The sequence below is a fragment of the Giraffa tippelskirchi genome, chromosome 3 (genome assembly GCF_054371585.1).
Source record: "Giraffa tippelskirchi isolate mGirTip1 chromosome 3, T2T-mGirTip1v1.2.pri, whole genome shotgun sequence".
In the NCBI taxonomy this organism is placed as follows: Eukaryota; Metazoa; Chordata; class Mammalia; order Artiodactyla; family Giraffidae; genus Giraffa; species Giraffa tippelskirchi.
In genome coordinates, this window is record NC_137277.1 from 35,201,213 (window position 1) to 35,219,870 (window position 18,658).

At 43.4% G+C, this 18,658-nt stretch overlaps 1 protein-coding gene across 1 annotated transcript; it reads right to left on the minus strand.

The window, feature by feature from the left end:
- Positions 1-6,428: 6,428 nt before the first annotated feature.
- Positions 6,429-12,437, minus strand: ODF4 (outer dense fiber of sperm tails 4). Its single transcript, XM_081578408.1, is given in 5 exon segments — positions 6,429-7,798; positions 7,992-8,126; positions 8,458-8,631; positions 11,841-11,854; positions 11,856-12,437. Coding segments are annotated over 5 exon segments (1,056 nt in total). The 5' UTR covers positions 12,284-12,437; the 3' UTR covers positions 6,429-7,493.
- Between the last annotated feature and the right edge of the window lie 6,221 nt (positions 12,438-18,658).

The window sequence follows — 18,658 nt, forward strand, 5'->3', positions numbered from 1 at the left end:
TTTTTACAGAAATTGATTTGAAACCTGAGCTACCTTGAAATGTAGAAGTAAGAACCCTCTGTTGTTCAAAAGTTAGCCAATGGCAGAATAGGTTTGTCCCCAGAATCTTCTTCTGAATTTTGCTCAGAACTCTGTTCCTTTGAATTAGTGAAACCTGGTTTCTGTTTTCTGTTCCTAGTTCCACTTGATTGCTTTTATCTTGGCACTACTCTTTGTTTACCCAAGTTCTGACATTTTTACCCCAGAATTAATTACCCCAGATGGGCTGCTCTGCTGTGTTTTCCAAGCAAACAAAGTGAGCAGGAAATATGAACTTCCTGAGCCAGTTGGCTTTCTGCTTTAATATGAGGCTTTGCCTTTTACAAACGTGTTTATCTTATGTCTAATTTTCTTATTTATAATTAACTATATATATATGTATTATATATATATACACACACGGAAGTATATAGGTTGGATCTAGTTCTATTTTCTCTTTTTTTCCTTTGGAAATTGGGTCCTGATATTTCGCCTTTTGCTTCCCCAAGGCTCCTTTGTAGAATCTTCCTGTTCTATTCAATTTGAACTTCTGCATCCTTTCTGTCGAGGAGCTCCTTGCTCAAAATAACTTCTCCACACCTGGAACTTTGGTCTAGGATTTCTTTTCACTTTTAGACACTTCCCTCGTCACGATTAGCAGATGAGGTCTTATCAGCTTTCCTCCTCGGGTTTTGCACAGCCAGGTCATCCAGTGACCAGATGTTTGCCTCTCTCCCCTCCCCCCATGCCCTCTCAGCACTGAATATACGGTTCTTTGGAGGATGTCACGCCCTCCCTAGGCCTTTCTCCTGGTGCAGTGACAGGAATCCTAGAAATGGCTGCCTTGAATGCAGGGGCCACTAAGATCTTGCCTCAACACTTAACCCAGATCACCAGTAATAACCCACAAGCCTCCCAGTCCTGAAACACTGCCTCTGCCCTGAGTGGAGTGGAGGGAGCCAGTCCTGATGCCTGGAAGTAGCCACCCTTCCTCCTCTCCAGACGCAGGTACTCCCCGTATCAGGAAGAGAGCCTCCTGGAAACTGATCAGTCTTGGCTTTCCCTCTTTCTTCTCTCCTCATCCACCCACTTCTCTAGCCTATCACTTTCATTCATTCATTGTACACTTATAAACACCAACTATGTGCCAGGCAGTGTGCTGGATTACCATCAAGTCAGCAGCCACAATAGAGAGTGCTAAATGCTGAAATAGGGCACAAAGCAAAGGTTTGGGGTTTTTTTTAATTTTATTTTTAATATTATTGTTGTTCAGTTGCTAAGTCATACCTGACTCTTTGCAACCCCATGGAATGTAGCACGCCAGGATTCCCTGTCCTTCACTATTTCCCTGAGTTTGCTCAAACTCACTTCCATTGTTGGTGATGCTGTCTAACCATCTCATCCTCTACTGCCCCCTTCTCCTTTTGCCTTCAATCTTTCCCACCATCCAGGTCTTTTCCAATAATTTTGTTTATTTACTTTTGGCTGTGCTGGGTCTTCGTTGCTGCACAGGCTTTCCTCTGTTTATAGCGAGAGAAGGCAGCATGCAGGCTTCTCATTGCTGTGTCTTCTCTTGTTGCAGAGCACGGGCATCTTGGATCAGGGATCAAACCCGTGTCTCCTGTGTTGGCAGGCAGATTCTTTAACACTGAGCCATCAGGGAAGCCAGTTAATTTTATATTTTGATCATGCCAGGTGGCATGCAAGATCTTAGCTCCCCATCCAGAAAGCAAACCTGCCTCCCTGCAGTGGAAGTGTGGAGTCTTAACCATTGGACCACCATCAAAGTCCCAGTAAAGACTTACAAGTCTGTAAAAGGAAGCTCAGTGAGGGATCCACACAAAAGTCACTTCAGCTGAATTTTGATGGATTGTTTGCGGGTTCAGCAGTGAACAGTCTCCATTCTGCCTCAATTGCATCAGAGGACTTCTAGCAGGGGAAGTAGACTTGGTCAGATCCTCAGTAGAAAAACCTGGCAGACACCACCTTAAGGTGGTGATCAAATAAACATCCCAATATTGGTACTGGTACTGGTGCCTCTTGATATGATGCACTGAGAAGAACACAGCAACATTTCTGTGACGTTTCTACCAAAAATGTATCACCTGAATGTAATTATGAAGACACGTGGGACTAACCCAGATGGAGGGGCATCCTACAGAATAGCTGGTCAATGTTAGGAAGGCATTGAAAGACTGAGAAACTCTTCCAGTTAAAGTGGGTGAAAGAGACATGGCAACTGAATATGATGCATGATCCAGGATTTTCTTTTATCGTGGACATCATGGGGACAATTGGCAAAATCTGAATATTATCTGAAGCTTATATTATGATATCAGTGTGAATTTCCTGAACTTGAGACTTGCACTGTGGTTATGGAAAACAAGGTGTGGTTATGCACCTTGTTTATTGGGAGGTAAAGGGGCATCATGTCTGCAACTTAATCTCAAACAGTAGAGAAAAAAAAATGTGTGCGGGGTGGGGAGAGAGGGAAGGAGGGAGGGAGGGAGGAAGAGAAGAAAGGAGAGAATCAAAGCAAATGTAGTAATGTTAACATTTGGGGGAATCTGAGTGAAGAATATAAAGGAATTCTTTGTACTGTCCTTGCAACTTTTGTACTGTTCTTGCAACTTTTCTGTAAATTTGAAATTATGTATCCCCCACCCCCCAATTTTTTAATTGTCAGAGTCCTACTAAAAGGGCAGACAACTTTGCCTTCCTGTGACCAGTCCTTGGGCCTGGGGACCTATGAACATAAGGATACAGGGCAGTAATTCTTGGGCTTGCAGAAGCAGGATTCCATGCAAACAGTCTTTTTTTTTTTTTTTTTGACTTGTGTGTGGGATCTTAGTTCCCTGACCAGGGATTGAACCCAGGACTCTGACAGTGAAAGCACCAGGTCCTAACCACTGGACCGCCAGGGAATTCCCTCCATTCACCCACTGATGGACATTTAGGTTGCTTCCAATTTTTGGCAATTATACTAAAGTTGCTATAATTATATGCAAGTTTGTGTATGGGCATAAGTTTTCAGTTCATTTGGGTAAATACCTAGACTTGTAACTGCAGGATCACATGGTAACAGTATGTTTAGTTTGGTAAGAAATTTTCTAACTGTCTTCCGAAGTGGTTGTACCATTCTGCATTCCCACCAACAATGAAGGAGAGTTCCTGTTACTCCACACCACTGTCAACATTTGATACTGTGGAAATTACCATGTGACCCAGAAATTCCACTATTTACATTCCCTAGAAAACTGAAAACATTATGTATGAAAACTTACATATTCATGTTTATAGCAAAATTATGCATGAGAGCCCAAAGTCCCAAATGTCCATCAGCTTACAAGTGGATAAATAAAATATAGCATATCCATGCAGTGGAATATTATTCAGCCATAAACCAGAATGAAGTAGTGACATACTTTATAATATGAACAAACCTTGAAAGCATTACGCTAAATAAAAGAAGCCAGACACAGAAGGTCACATATTGTATGATTCCATTTAACTGAATTGCCCAGAATAGGCAATCTGTAGAAAGTAGATTAGTGGTTGTCAGGGACTGGGCGGGGAATGTGGAGTGATTCGAGTGGTAAAAATGTTCTGGAATTGAATAGTGGTGATGGTTGCACAACATAAATATACTAAAACTACCAACTTGTACACTTCTAAATGGTAAATTTTATGGTATATAGATTTTATCTTTAAAAAAATAATAAAAAGATCCATGGAGACTCACTCCTGGGCAGAGATAGGCTGAGTCCTAATCAAGAAGATTTCAACATTTTCCCAGCTGGATTTCAGAACTGCTATGAACCAGTGACTCCTATGTGCTTCTCATATCCCTCCTTTTTATTTTTAAATTTTCATTTTATTTATTTATTCTTCTCAGCTGCACGTTGCAGCATGTGGGATCTTAGTTCCCCTACCAGGGATCGAACCCTTGCCCCCTGCAGTGGGAGCAGGGAGTCTTAGCCAATGGACCACCAGGGAAGTTCCTTGTGTCCCTCCTTTTTAAATGGTAATGTGTACCATGGTTATCCTTTGACTGTCCTACCTTTGTATCCTGGGTGTGCAGGGGATGATCACTTGTCTCTTTAGCTCACAGGTGTTCAGGAGATGTACTTAGGGAATTACATCCAAAGAGCCTCATCTATACTTGGACTTGATTTAGATGGCATGTTGGTTTCTAGGACTGCCATAACAAAGGACCAAATACTGGGTGGTTTAAACAACAGAGATTTATTTTCTCACACTTCTGGAGACTAGAGCCAAGATCAAGGTATACATAGGTTTGGTTTCTTCTGAGATCTTCCTACTTGGTTTGCTGGTGGTCACTTTCTCTGTGTCTTCATGTGGTCTTTCTTCTATGCATACGCAACCCCGATGTCTCTATTCCTAATCTCTTCTTATAAGGATTCCAGTCAGTTCCTGTAGGGCCCACCCTATAACCTCATTTTAATTTAATCACCTCTTTAAAGACCCTGTCTCCAAGCACAGTCACTTTCTGAGGTACTGGGAATTAAGGCTTTAACACATGGATTTGAGGGGAAACAAAGCTCAGTCCATAACAGCAGGCAAATGTATTGCAAAATTCTGAACATTCATATTTTCCTGATGCCTCACCAGGTGACCAGGTAACCAGGTGTACCACTGGGGTCTGGTTGGTTTAGTTCCTACCACAAGTTCCTCTTCTGGGCCTCCCCTCTCTGTGACCTAGTGACACTCAAATGCACCAGTAAATCCACTCATGCCTTTTGCTTGTGGACTCCATCCTGACCCCAGTAATGACATTTGACCCCGGGTCCTCACCCTCTCTCTCTCAGCTCTCCATCTGCTCGGTTGAGCCTGTTCCCAAGGTGCTCTTCCCATGTGTCATGCCATGTCCCCCTATTCTAGGACATCTAATTTCTTTTTTTTTTTTTTTTTTTTAATATTTGGGTTTTTTTTTTTTTTTTTTTTTTTTTTTGCTGCACTGGGTCTTAGTTGCAGCATGTGAGATCTAGTTCCCTGACCCAAGGATCGAACCCCGGCCCCCCTGCATTGGGAGCATGGAGTCTTAGCCGCTGGACCACCAGAGGATGTCCCATAGGGGCCTCTAATTTCTTTTGCCTCTCAAGTGGCATTGCCACAGCCAAGTTGGAACAGTTCTTAAAGACCTCACAAGGGGGGCTTAACTCCATCATTTATAACACAGCAAGATTCTAAAGTTTCAGCTGATTGATGCTGGAATGGGATGAGACTTTGGGGGGCCTTGGGATAGGTGAGCATATTTCACTTGTGGGGAGAATGAAAATAATGTATGACCAGAAGGCAGACTCTGGTGACTTTAAAATATACCCACAAATTCTCTCTTTTTTTAATTTGGACACACTGTGTGGCATATGGGATCTTTGTTCCCCAACCAGGGATCTAACCCATGCCACCTGCAGTAGAAACATGGAGTCTTAACTACGGGACCACCAAGGAAGTTCCCCCACAGATTTGTGATACTCTTTCCCTCAATAGGTAGATCTTAACTCCTCTCCCCTTGAGTGTGGGGTGAACCATGACTTGCTTCCAACCAATGGAACTATGATGGAAGTGACGGAGGATTTCTCCCAAGACTAGGTCATAAAAGGCACTGGAGCTTCCTCCTCGTTGCTCTCTTCGATGGCTCTCTCTGGGGATAGCTAGCCCTGAAGCAGCGCATGAAGAAGCCCTTGTGGGAAGGAACTGAGGCTTCCTGCCAGCAGCCCTACCAGTGAACCATGTTAGAAGTGGATCCTCCAGCCCCAGTCAAGCCTTCAGATGACATCAGCAGACTTCAGATGACTCATCTGACATCCTGTCACTTCATGAGAGAACCTGAGCAAGAACAATTCAGCTAAGTTGCTCCCAGATTCCTGACCCCAGAAACCATCCGAGATAATAAATATTTATTATTTTAAGTGGCTAAATTTGAGGGTAATTTGTTATCCAGCAATAAATAATATACTAGGTCTTTATCAAAAGAGGAAAATTATATATAGACTGGACTAGTGGCCCCCTTATTTATTTAGGTTACCTGCCTAGCCTCTGTAGGCACTTGAGTGTATGACTCCTACAGAATTACAGAATCACTTTCTCAAATTAGATTTTATCTATTTCTAAGGTAGTGGTCATGACACACCTATGTTTTGTGTCCCTTCCGTAGGATGGCTGATTCAATAAATCCTCCCACAAACCCTTGCTAGCTACCCATAGGAGGAGCATAAGGAGGACACTGAGTAGGGGTTTGTGGAATGTCTGTTCTGCCTAATTGTCAAGATGCTGCATTAGGTTCTTTGTTCAGAATATTTGCTTGAAGCTAGGTTAGAAATTCCACAGCTGCTAGTCGGGTAGGGTAAAGATACGAATCTTTAAAAAAAAAAAAAGCTCAAATAAAATAGATATCAGACATATATATTAGGTTGAATCATATGAAATTACATATATATTAGGTTGAATCATATGAAATTGTCAATATTTAACTGCTGAAACAGCGATATTATCCGGTTTAATAATAACACATATATTTTTTTAACATATCCAATCCACTCACAATTTGTCCCTGCACTCCTCCAGCTTGCTGGCATGAGGGCTCTAGCTGGAGGGATATAACATGATATGGATCAGTCATATGAGGCCAGCAAAGTGCAAGATATTCAAATTCCAATAGTCTCAGCCAGCACTGCCTAAACCAGAGGCCACATGTCTCCATGAGCCTGGATTTATAGCATTTGACCACAGGGTCTGATCCTACTGTTTTCCTTTCTTGCTCTGTGTCAGTCCTGTTGTTATAGAGTGCTGGGCATGGGAGATGGAGTAGAAAGCTGTAACAGCCAGAGAGTTAGGGAGGTGAAGTTAGGGGTGGTGATGGAGGAGTTTCAGGTGGTGGAGGTGGAGGTGGTGGTGGAGGAGCTGGAAGGTAGTGGTGGTGGTGGTGGTGATGGTGGAAGTGGTGGTGGAGATGGAGGTGGTGGTGGTGGTGGTGGTGGTGGAGGTACAGTTTGAGTTGATGCTGGTGGTACCCAGGCACAGGGCTTTTTGAGTTCTCAGTCATCTGAGCTGAACACTGCGGGTGGGATTGCTGCTGGGGGCACAACCATACCCTCTATTGTGTTCTCCTTGTTTAACCTGCTTCTTTACCCTTGGGTCATTTTGCTTTTGAACCCTTCACTGTGGGTGATATCTCTCTCCTGATGACTCTCCAGCTACTAATAACAAATGTTAGGGCAGAGGTAACAGAGTTGAAAGAAGTTTAGCTCCCAGAGATGTTTGCCTGTATACAAGTGTGCTTGCTGAGGGGAGAGGTTGCCAGGCTTGGGGATCAAAGTGTGCCAAAAGGCCCCTCGGCAGAAAGAACTGGGAAACACACTTGTTCATCCTCCCTTCCTCTCCTTCTTCAAGCTCTTGTCTTGTCTCAACAACTGCTGGACATGATAAATAAGAGACAATTTATTCTACATCATCTAGGCTGTAGCCAAGGCAGGAACAAGTCCTCCCTCTCTAATTCCTTGCAGTGATGAGGGCCAACCTACTTCAGGGTTCGGAGAGGGGAAGGATGAGGAGGCATACTCAGAGGAATAAACAGGACTTGGAGCCAGGGATGCCTTCTTTTGCTCAGGGTCCAGGACTTCCTCCTGGCTGACAGTTGTGTTGGAGGTAACCGGCTCACTCACAGATTCATGTTCAGAGCTGGAACTGCTGCTGCTGCTGGAGGGATGGCTCAGAATCAGACACCAGAACTTTCCATGGTTGAAGTAGCAGAGGGCCGCTGGGAAAGAACAAGGAGAAAGGGGAGAGGAAAGTCAGAGACTGGGAGGAACAAGTGGCAAGTAAAGTGAGGCCAAGGGGAAGAAAAGTCCCTAAGAACCTATCTCTGGGGATCGACAGCCCTCTCCCTCCACACTTTCTCTGCCCCAACTCACCTGTGTTCCCTGCTTCCCAGGGCCCTCTGGGCCACTCACCACAGATGACATACAGGATAAACACCAGCCAACCAGTGAAGTAGCTCCAGCAGAGGGGGATTGATAAATTCTTTCTCAACTCGAAGAGCCAGACGTCAACAGGGAACAGTATGAGGGTGAAGAAAACAAAGAAAGCTAGGAGACAAAGGGGTGCAAGGGGGTCTCATTTTCACTCAAGAATTCCAAAAGCATTCTTCCTCATCTGCTGAACTACAGTCACAAACCACAACCCCCATCAGCGCACACAGAGCGCACGGTCCCAGAGGTTCATGGGAATCGACCTCTCCACCTGCACCCCACCAGTGACCAGGAATCTATGGTGCTCAGTTCTCAGTCAACAACTACCAGTTCTGTTCTCCCACCACCCACAAACCCAGACCCCACTCCCAAAGAAAGGAAGAGGAAGAAGTGCCAGGAAGATGTGGGTTAGGAGAAACTAAGGGCCTTTTCCAGAGCTAGGGGGCACCTTCACAGAAGCTCATGACAGTCCCAATCCAGCCAAAAAAGGGCAATTTCTGAAGACCAGGTATGTACGGCAGGTGCAACCAGATGGTGAGGATGATGCCCAGCCCCAAGGCCAGGCAGAAGGTAATCTTGGCCACCCCAAAAGCTGGGTGATTTGTCCACAGCTTAAAACTGTCTAGGGAAAATGAGAAAACAGGATGAACTAAAGATTCGCAAAAGACAAAATATAATTGAATGAGCAAAAACAAGGAAACAACCACACAAATGCACATTTGAGATAACAATAATAAAATATCACTTTCACTTATTAATTAGGCAAAGATTCTTGATATGGAGGTTGTGTGATAACCCCAACCATATGAAAACAAATGCCTCAAAGGAGAAGTTGGACAGACGACTTGAACTGCAGTTCTCAAAAGAATACGAATGTCTAATAAAAACATGAAACTCAACAATAAGAACTGCAAATTAAATGTGATTTTTTTGGCCTATCAAATTAGCAAAGATCAAAACAAAATTGATCATATCTAATGTAAGAAAGGATTTAGAGAAAAGAGGTGCTTCCACACACCACTGGTGGATAGCATCTCTGATGTGTGATCAGAGATGCTACCCAAATCTAAATTTTCAAGGCCCTTTGCCCCAGCAATACATCCTCTTGGAATTTATGTTAAGGAAACAATCCAATATATGCATAAAAATTTATGTACAGAGATCTTCTTTCCAGAATTATTTGTGTGTCTAACAAGAGAGTTGTCAAGTTATAAGGTACCCGCACATTAGATTATTGTGTGTTCATTAAAAACCATGATATGATAGATCATTGTCTCCAGATAGAATCTAAGAAGGGAACCTGGAAGGTGGAAGGCTCACTTTAATCTGTTGTGTTTTTTGAATTTTCACTGTGTTCGTATACTATGTAATCAAGTAAATTTTTAACATAGATATTTATAGAATAATTATTTTATGATATAAATAATATACTTACCACTGAAAAGTGGAGTTTACAACACTGAGCATGTAAAATGATCACAACTTTGAAAAATTAAAATATATATTTGTTAAAACAAAAATAAAGCTACATATATATATATTTGTATTTATTTTAATAGGTACACAAAAGACTGGAAGTAAATCCATTACAGTGTCAACTGCAATTATATCCATGTGAAGAAATTTTAGGTGATTTTTATTTTCTTTCTTAAACTTTCCGCATTCTAACAATAATTGTGCAACTTTTTAAATTAAAAAAATAATATATTCATGTATTTAAAGTTAACAGTCATAACTTTAAAAAGAATATGAAAAATATGTATGTGTTTAACTGAATCACTTTGCTATAGAGCAGAAATTAACATGACATTTTAAATCAATTATACTTTGATAAAATAAAATTTAAAAAAATAATAAACAGTCATGGCTGACAAAGTTACAGTGAAACAGCCTCTTGTACATTGTTAGTGGAAGCATAAATTGTTTTCATACTTTTTGAAAGCAACATGGAAAATTTTATTAAAAAGCCTTACAATAGTTATACTCTTTGATCCATTAAACCCACTTTAGGAAATCTATTCCAGAGATACTAAACACAGGAAAAATTTCATGATTAGCAAGCTTTGTTGGTCCTTTTTTCTTAAGTATGAAACTGGAAATAAATTTGCCAAGAATAGATAAATAAGATAGTCAAGTCACAATTAATAAATCTATTAAGTTGAATAGTATAGTCTTAATATGGGGTGTTTATTATATCTCATAAATTTTAAAATAATACAAAATAAGTAATAAAAATAATCTAAAAGATATAAAATAGTTTATGAAGAATGAATATAACTATGTAAAAATTATTCAAAACGTGTTCAATTTTTTAAAAAAGAAGCCTGGAAAAAAATTGAGTGCTGAATAAACATCCAGTAGTGACTGTCTCTGAGTAACCTATAGAGCAAAAACTCATGTAGGTGCTTAACGTTTTTGAGCCAGACGTATCTGAGTTATAATTGTAAACCTGCCATTATTAGGTTGTTATGTATGAATTTGCTCAGGTGAAAAGAGGTCAAAAATTTGCCCCGTCTTGTGGTTCAACGTAATATCTTTATGATCTTGAGCAAGGTAACCTGAGTCTGTTTCCTCATCTGTAACATGAGGATAATTATCCCTAGCTCTTAGAGTTGATGGGGTATTAACTTAAGCAAATAGAATAAAAGTTGCAAATAATGATAGCTTTTGTTGCCCCACATTTATTGGAATAAGGATGTATTACTTTCATGATGGGGCTTCCCTGGTGATTCAGCAGTAAAGAACCTGCCTGCTAATGCAGGAGACTGTCTGCAGTGAAGGAGACACAGGTTCAATCCCTAGGCTGGGAAGATCCCCTAGAGATGGAAATGGCAGCCCCCACCCAGTATTCTTGCCTGGAAAATCCCTTGGACTGAGAAACCTGGCAGGTTACAGTTTATGGGGTCTCAAGAATCAACCACGACTTAGCGACTAAAGCACCACCACTTTCATAATGGAAGTAAATAATGGCTGTGTAACTTTTTTTTTTTCTTAATGTGGAGTTTTTGTTTTTTTTTTTAAGCTTTTATTGAATTTGTTACAATATTGCTTCTGTTTTCTGTTTTGGTTTTTTGGCTGCCAGGCATATGGGATCTTAGCTGCCATTGACCAGGGACAGAGCTTGCACCCCTGCGTTGGAAGGCGAAGGCTTAACCACTGGACTGCCAGGGAAGTCCTCTGTGGCTGTGTGATTTAAAAAGAAAAAGTGAAATTCGGGGGTCAAAAATTCTGGTTTTCCACAAATGTTGAGAAAGGAGACCCAAACCTGGGAGGTGAGGGGACAGCAGAGGTGAAATTAACAAGAATAGGAAAATGGAGTAGCTTCAAGAACTCTGGGAAGGAGGAAGGAGCAAGGTAACCAGAGGTGGAAACACAGAGCTGGCCCAGAAGAGCAAAAGCCTGTGGCCAGGGAAGAACAGTGGTGGGAACATGGGCCTGCGGGAGAGCATTCTGAGGACTCCTCAAGCTCTGGGTCCGAAAGCCTTGAGGGAGGAAATTCCCAACCCCCTAGGGCTCTTCTCCCAGGATAATAGTGAATTATGTCATTAATGAGTGATTCACAAACCCCCAGAGTCCGAGTCCTTCACAACATTTCTGTAAGCACAGACTTGGCTGTGAGCCTTCCCACTGGGGCAGAAGAAGTGGTTTGCCCAACTGAGGAGGAACAACGATCCCTGGGTGGGGGGGTGCATCTCAGGGCCAGTAGAACCATCTTACTGGTCAAAAAAAGTGGGGCTGACCAGAGGGAAGGGCCAAGAATACTGGGGTGCTGAGGTCGAGGCCAAGGCAAGCTGGAGTCCCTGGGGTGGGATGAAGGAGTAAGGGTCTCACCTTTCCCATTCTGAGTTGGAACAGCTCTTGGATTTGTAGATATGCAGGAGCCCCAGGGACATTATGTGAGCTGACGTGTAGATTCTGGTGGTAACGTTCATGGGCCAGTGCTGGTAGAAACGGATCCTCTCGAGGCACAGCCATTTCTTAGAGAAGACCATGACCACCAGCAGGATGAAGGCGAGCAGGCTGAGCTCTGAAGCCAACACCTGCGCTATCCGGCGGGAGCTGTGTGTAATCCTGCACTGCAGGAGCAGCGGAGAAATCCCGTGGAGCTTCATGCCGTGGCCCTCACTCACCGGCCAGTTACTGTCAGGGGTGGAGACACAGTTCTGCACCCCTTCCTCTTGTCCCGGGCTCATTGCCACCTCATCCTGCTTTCCAGCCCTCCCAGCCCTTTCCAGGCTTCTGATCGCTTTGTCCTCCTGACCCAGGGAATTCATCCCTAACGTTCCCTGTCCCCATCTTGAGTACTCCCTGACTCCGCTTCTATCCTCCACCCCATCTCCCCCTTCCCTTGCCAGTGTCAGTTGTCCTTCATCATTTAAATGTTTTCATCAGGCAGAGCAATGGCCACCACAGCGCCTGGGGTCTGGAAAAGAACAACCTATTCAGCAGGAGAGGGCCCCTAACTGCCGTGGAATATTCCTTTGTGGAGGAGGGGGGGGCATCAAACGGGGGAAGGGGCCCACAGCTTCAGTTCAAACTCTTTCTGGAAATCCTGCTCCTCTGGGGCCTCAACTCAGAACTGTGGGTGTGATGCCTCCATCCTCTAAGAGCCCTGGTCACTAAGGGTCTCCTTTGCTCTTCCCACATTCTCTCCCCTAACCCCACCCCCAAGTACTCACGGATGGAGCGGGAGAAGGGGAGGAGCTTGTCCCCAGGGAGACAGTTGGATATGCCTCCCACAGATGTCACCAACCTTCTCCCTACTTCCCCCACCTCTACTCACTTCTGGTCCACAGTTCCCACCCCTTCCCCTCTTTTTACCTTTTCCCCTTTTTTTCTCAGCACCAGAGGGGAAAGACACAGGACCAGGAGGGTATGTGAGAGTGTCATACAGTCTGAGGTTTTTCCTAAGCTGCCTTTTGAGCTATAGGAAAATAAATCTGAGTCACCCGAGGCAGCCCGATCACCGTGTCTTCCAGACCTCAGTTCACCCCTGGAATTCTCGTGAGGAGCAAGCCTTTCAAATTCAGGCTGTGAGTCTGAATCCCACCAGAATTGATCCACTTTGTGAAGAGAGTGGTACACATGGTTAAGAACAAAGGCTTTTGGTCCAGCAACCCAAGAGATGAATTAGGGGTCTTCCTCTTAATGGCCTTATGAACCTGGAAGAATTGTATAGCTTCTTTGTGTCTTAGTTTACTCATCTGTAACATGGGACAATACTTGTATAGATTTGGTTTGAGTATTGAATAAGATAATGAACAAAAAGCAATCTTTTGTTCATAGTAAATTCCCAGAAAGTGGAGATATTTTTTTTTGGAGATATTATTTTTAAATATTTATTTTATTTATTTATTTGGCTGTTCCCAGCCTTAGCTGCAGCATGTGGGATCAAGTTCCCTGACCAGGGATTGAACCCTGGCCCCCTGCATCAGGAGCACAGAGTCTTAGCTGCTGAACCACCAGGGAAGTCCCAAGTAGCATCGTTACTGTTATTGTTTTAATTGTTTTGCACCCTCACCAGCAAACACAGAAGAAAGAGCAAAAACACAGAGGTGTTTAGCAGGCATCCTTGCTGACGATTGACTGCAAATGATGGAATAGAACTGAAATTAGTTTAAGCCAAAGGGGAGTTAATTATAGATCACGAGGTCATGTGCACAGCTGGAACTCACAATAGTTAGAATCACGAATTCAAATCCTGTGAGGACTCTTCCTCTGTGTCTTAATCCATTCGGTCTGCTATAACAAAATACCATAGCGTTGTTCACTCATTTAGTCGTGTCCGACTCTGCAACCCCATGGACTGCAGCACGCCAGGCTTCATAGACTGCAGAATTTATAAACAACAAAAACTTATTTCTCGTAGTTTTGGAGGCTGGAAGTCCAAGATCCTGGTGCCATCCAACCACAATTGGAATACTTGGGCAATAGCCCAATTCCAGGTCACAGACTTGTTGCTGTGTCCTCAGGTGAAGCTAGGGATCCCTGTGGGGTCTCTTTTATAAGGACGTTAATCCTATTCAAGAAAGTGGAGCCTCCCACTTCCTCAAACCTTCACCTTGCGGGTTACTTTCCCAATATATGAATTTGGGGGACACAAATATTCAAATCACAGAACTTGGACTCTGGTCTTGCTCCTCCTTGAGCATCTTTTTTTAAAAAAAAATGTATTTATTTATTTTATGAATGCATTTATTACTTTTGGTTGTGCTGGGTCTTCACTGCTGCTCCAGGGCTTTCTCTAGTTGCAGCGAGCGGGGGCTTCTCGTTGCAGTGGCTCATCTTGCTGCGCAGACCACAGGCTCCAGACACACAGATGCATAAGCAGTTGTGGCACATGGGCTTAGCTCCTCTGCAGCACGTGGAATCTTCCTGAACCAGGGATCAAAACTGTGTTCCCTACATTGGCAGGTGGATTCTTATCCACTGTACCACCAGGGAAGTCCCTCCCCGAGCATCTTTTTCTTTCTCTGGAAACCACCCTCCTCCTTTTCTCTCATCCACATGGTGAGAAACATGGCCGTTACACCCCGCACAGTCCATCTTACATCTTTAGCCTCCAGAGCAAAGATTGCTCCATTCCAAGCCCAAATTCCAAGCCCAGTCTGGCCCTGCCAGGGATGAGTTCCATCCCATTAACCATGGTCAGGGTCACCCAAGTCTGGAGGCTGACCCATGAACTAATGACAGATAGGGAGTTGGTGGGCAAATTCCCTAGCTTCCTCAGTTACAAGTAGGAATAACTGTGAAGTGCATTCTATGCCAGGAGGGACCAGTGTTGGGGGGAAACGGCTGGCCCTACTAGGAATGAGAAATCATATGCAGCACAATACAATATGGAAGAATCTAGGCAATACAATGTTTCCTGAAAACTATAACTCCCAGAAAACTATGCCACAGATATGATACCATTTTTACAGAGATTATAAATAAGCACAACTAAGCAAAACATTGTTGAAGCATACATTCTATTATGATTGCATGGCATGTTTTAAAAAGCAATAGAATGATAAACACAAAATGTAGAATAGTGGCTATTTCTCAGGGGAGGCAGGGAAATGGGACAGAGAGGGTTAAACTGGTACATACACCAGTAGGCAATAGGCTATTTGTTCCTGAGTTGGGTGATGAGTACATTGGTATTCATTACATTAGAATCATTTAGAATCATTTGACTAAGCGCCAAAGAATTGATGCTTTCAAACTGTGGTGTTAGAGAAGACTCTTGAGAGTCCCTTGCACTGTAAGGAGATCAAATCAGTCAATCCTAAAGGAAATCAACCTTGAATATTCACTGGAAGGATTGATGCTGAAGCTGAAGCTCCAACATTTTGGCCACCTCACGTGAAGAGCCAACTCATTGGAAAAGACTTTGATGCTGAGAAAGATTGACAGGAGGAGAAGGGGACAACAGAGGATGAGATGATTGAATGGCATCATCAATTCAATGGACATGAATTTGAGCACACTCCAGGAGTTAGTGAGGGACAGGGTAGCTGGCATGCTGCAGTCCATGGGGTCATAGAGTCAGACATGACTTAATGACCAAACAACAACAAATAACTGTGAATGTATATTCCATATAAACCTGTGAATGTATCAAATACTGTTTTTCAAAAGGTAATTAAAAATAGTCCAACACAATCTCAAGAAAGGAAATGTAATCTTAGTGATTACTAGCTCTGCAATGAAAGATATTTATACAGTCACAATATATAAGGTAAACACTGTTTATTGAGTTTCAATTTTAGAATCAACAGATGGACAAAGCACGGAAGACTCAACCACAGCTATGAAAGTAAACATAGCTGTTATCAGCCTTGATGTTGCCAGAATAAAAGCCTAGAAGAGGTAAACTGGAAGACAGAAGGAAGAGAAAGAGCCAAAGGGAAGGGTGAGGGATCTGACAAGAGAGTCTCCATGTAAGGTTGTACAGGATGGGCACTGCACAAGAGCACATGGCAAAGAGGGTAAGAACTGAACTCTAGTCTTCATTCTGCTCAATCAGCCATACCCCACCAAAGGGTCCACAGTGGCCTGGAGGAAGATGTGCTTTGTTCTACATCAACTAAAAGGTGCTGCTCCCTGCCAAGTCAACTAACCCTACATCTGTTCAGAAGGGCCGCCTGTTAACCACAAGGTTGAAGGCACAAAGGGCCCTCGTGGGCTAGCAGCAGCACTGACCAATTATTTTGTAAGATTTTGTATCAGTGTGAGTGGTTTGGTTACAAGCACAAACCCAGACTGACTAAGCGAGGCAAAAAGGAGTATATTGGGTGATACCGAGTAAGCATAGACTCAAAAGGAAAGCAGAACATCCAAGCCTAGAACTAAACAGAGACCAGGGGAGCATGGACAAATCATTAGCAAGAGCTGGTCTCCCAGGACTTGCCTAGTGGTCGAGTGGTTAAGACTCCACACTCCCAAAGCAGGAGGCACAGATTTGATCCTTAATTGGGGAACCAAGATCCCAAATCCGTGCATGACCTAAGACATAAAATAAATAAATAAAAATTAAATTTATTTAAAAATAAAAAAGAACTGGTCTCTCTACCCACTGTTATCCTCCAGATCCCTTTGAACCTCCACCCTTCTCTATTTCTAGGTAGGATTCCAAATCCCAAGCATCTGACTGGCTCGGATGCCTTGATTGACAGCCCACAAACTACATGGGCGTGGTAAAGGATCGCTTTCCCCAAAAGAAAGGAAGCTGAGCAATCGACTAGTAATGATCATGTGCTCACACAAGTACAGAGTGGCAGCCGGAATGGAGTGCGAGACTGGGAGATTTCTGAAAAGGAAGGAGCCTCACTGTTGCATCGGTAAGGGCAGGTGCTTACCCATGCTTCTAGGACAGTAGCCCCTGGAGAACATGGACTTGTGGCTTAGAACACAGGCTTATTGGTCACTCCTTGACTGTCCACGTGGATGTGCTTTCCTCCATACGTGACTTTCAGAGACAGTCCTGCCGCAGGCCAGCTCACCCCAGTACAAACTCCAGCATGAATCTTCTCTGTGATGAGCTCCCAGACCCCTGGCCTTGCTAGGATATCTCTGTGGCCAGAATCCACGTGCTGCAAGGTCCCTCCCTTTTGCCTCTATGAAATATGCATTCTTCCTTTGTGTGGGCCTGTCGAAGGTGGTGTTCCTCAAACTTTAATGTGTGTGCTCCTGGTCTGGGCATCTCATTAAAATGCAGATGCCACACTTTGGACGAGTCCCCAGTTGGTGCCCATGTTGCCATTCTAAGGATAGCACACTGAATAAAGAATTAGACTCCAGAAGATCTAGGTTGCTAGATCCACTCTCCTCCCAGGATGTCCTTTGACATTTAGGCTTTGGGCATATGGGAAAATGATGGGCAGACAGGCTTGCTTGTGTGTGTCCTGCTTGCTTGGTTCTGCCTCTGTGGGACATTCCATTGCCTTCTACATACCAACTAAACAGAAGTAGGAAGAAAAAAAGGCTGCTTAAAGCAAGAAGTGAAGTGACTGCAAATTTAAGAATTTCTGCTCCTGGAAGAATGCAGTTTAGAAGAATGAAAAGACAAGCCACAAACTGGGGGAAAATATTTTCAAGTCATATATTTGATAAAGGACTTATATCAAGTATATACAAAGAACTCTCCAAACACAATAATAAGAAAACAAACTACTCAGTTTGTAAAAGGCCCACAGTTTTGAACAGACACTTCACCAAAGAAGATATACGAATGGCCAATAAGCACATGAAAAGATATTCAGCATCATTAGTCATTAGGGAAAGGCAAATTAAAAGCCACAAGATACCACTACACACCTAACAGACCATCATGCAAAACAAAACAACAAAACTGACGATGCCAATTAATGGCCAAGACACAGAGCAGGATACCAGCCACAACGCTCATACTTTGCTGGTGGGAATGCAAAATGCACAGACACTTTGGAAAACAGATGGCCAGTTTCCAATAAAGTTAAATTAAACACTTACCATTGTTATCATTGTTGTTGTTCAGTCCCCCAGTCGTGTCAGACTTTGCGATCCCATGGACTGCAGCACACCAGGCCTCCCTGTCCCTCACAATCTCCTGGAGCTTGCTCAAGTTCATGCTCATTGCATTGGTGATGCCATCTAGTCATCTCATCCTCTGATGCCCTCTTCTCCTTCTGCCCTCAATCCTTCCCAGCATCAGAGACCTTTCCAATGAGTCGTCTTTTCAGATGACAAAAATACTAGAGCTTCAGCTTCAGCATTAGTCCTTCCAGTGAATATTCCAGGTTGATCTCCTTGCTGTCCAAGGGACTTTCAGGAGTCTTCTCCAGCACCACAGTTCAAAGGCATCAATTCTTTGGCATTCTGCCTTCTTTACAGTTCAGCTCTCACAATCATACGTGACCACTGGGAAGACCATAGCCTTGACAATATGGACCTTTGTTGGCAGAGATATGACCTAGTAATCCCACGCCTAGGTGTGCACCCAAGTGAAATGAAATCTACATTCATCCAAAAACCTATACGAGAAGGAGTTCTCTGGCGATCTAGTGGTTAGGATTCGGCACTCTCATTGTTGTGGCGTGGGTTCAAGCCTCTCAGGGAACTGAGATCCCGCAAGCTGCATGGTGTAGCCACAAACAAAAAAACAAAACAAACATAATGCCTATGCA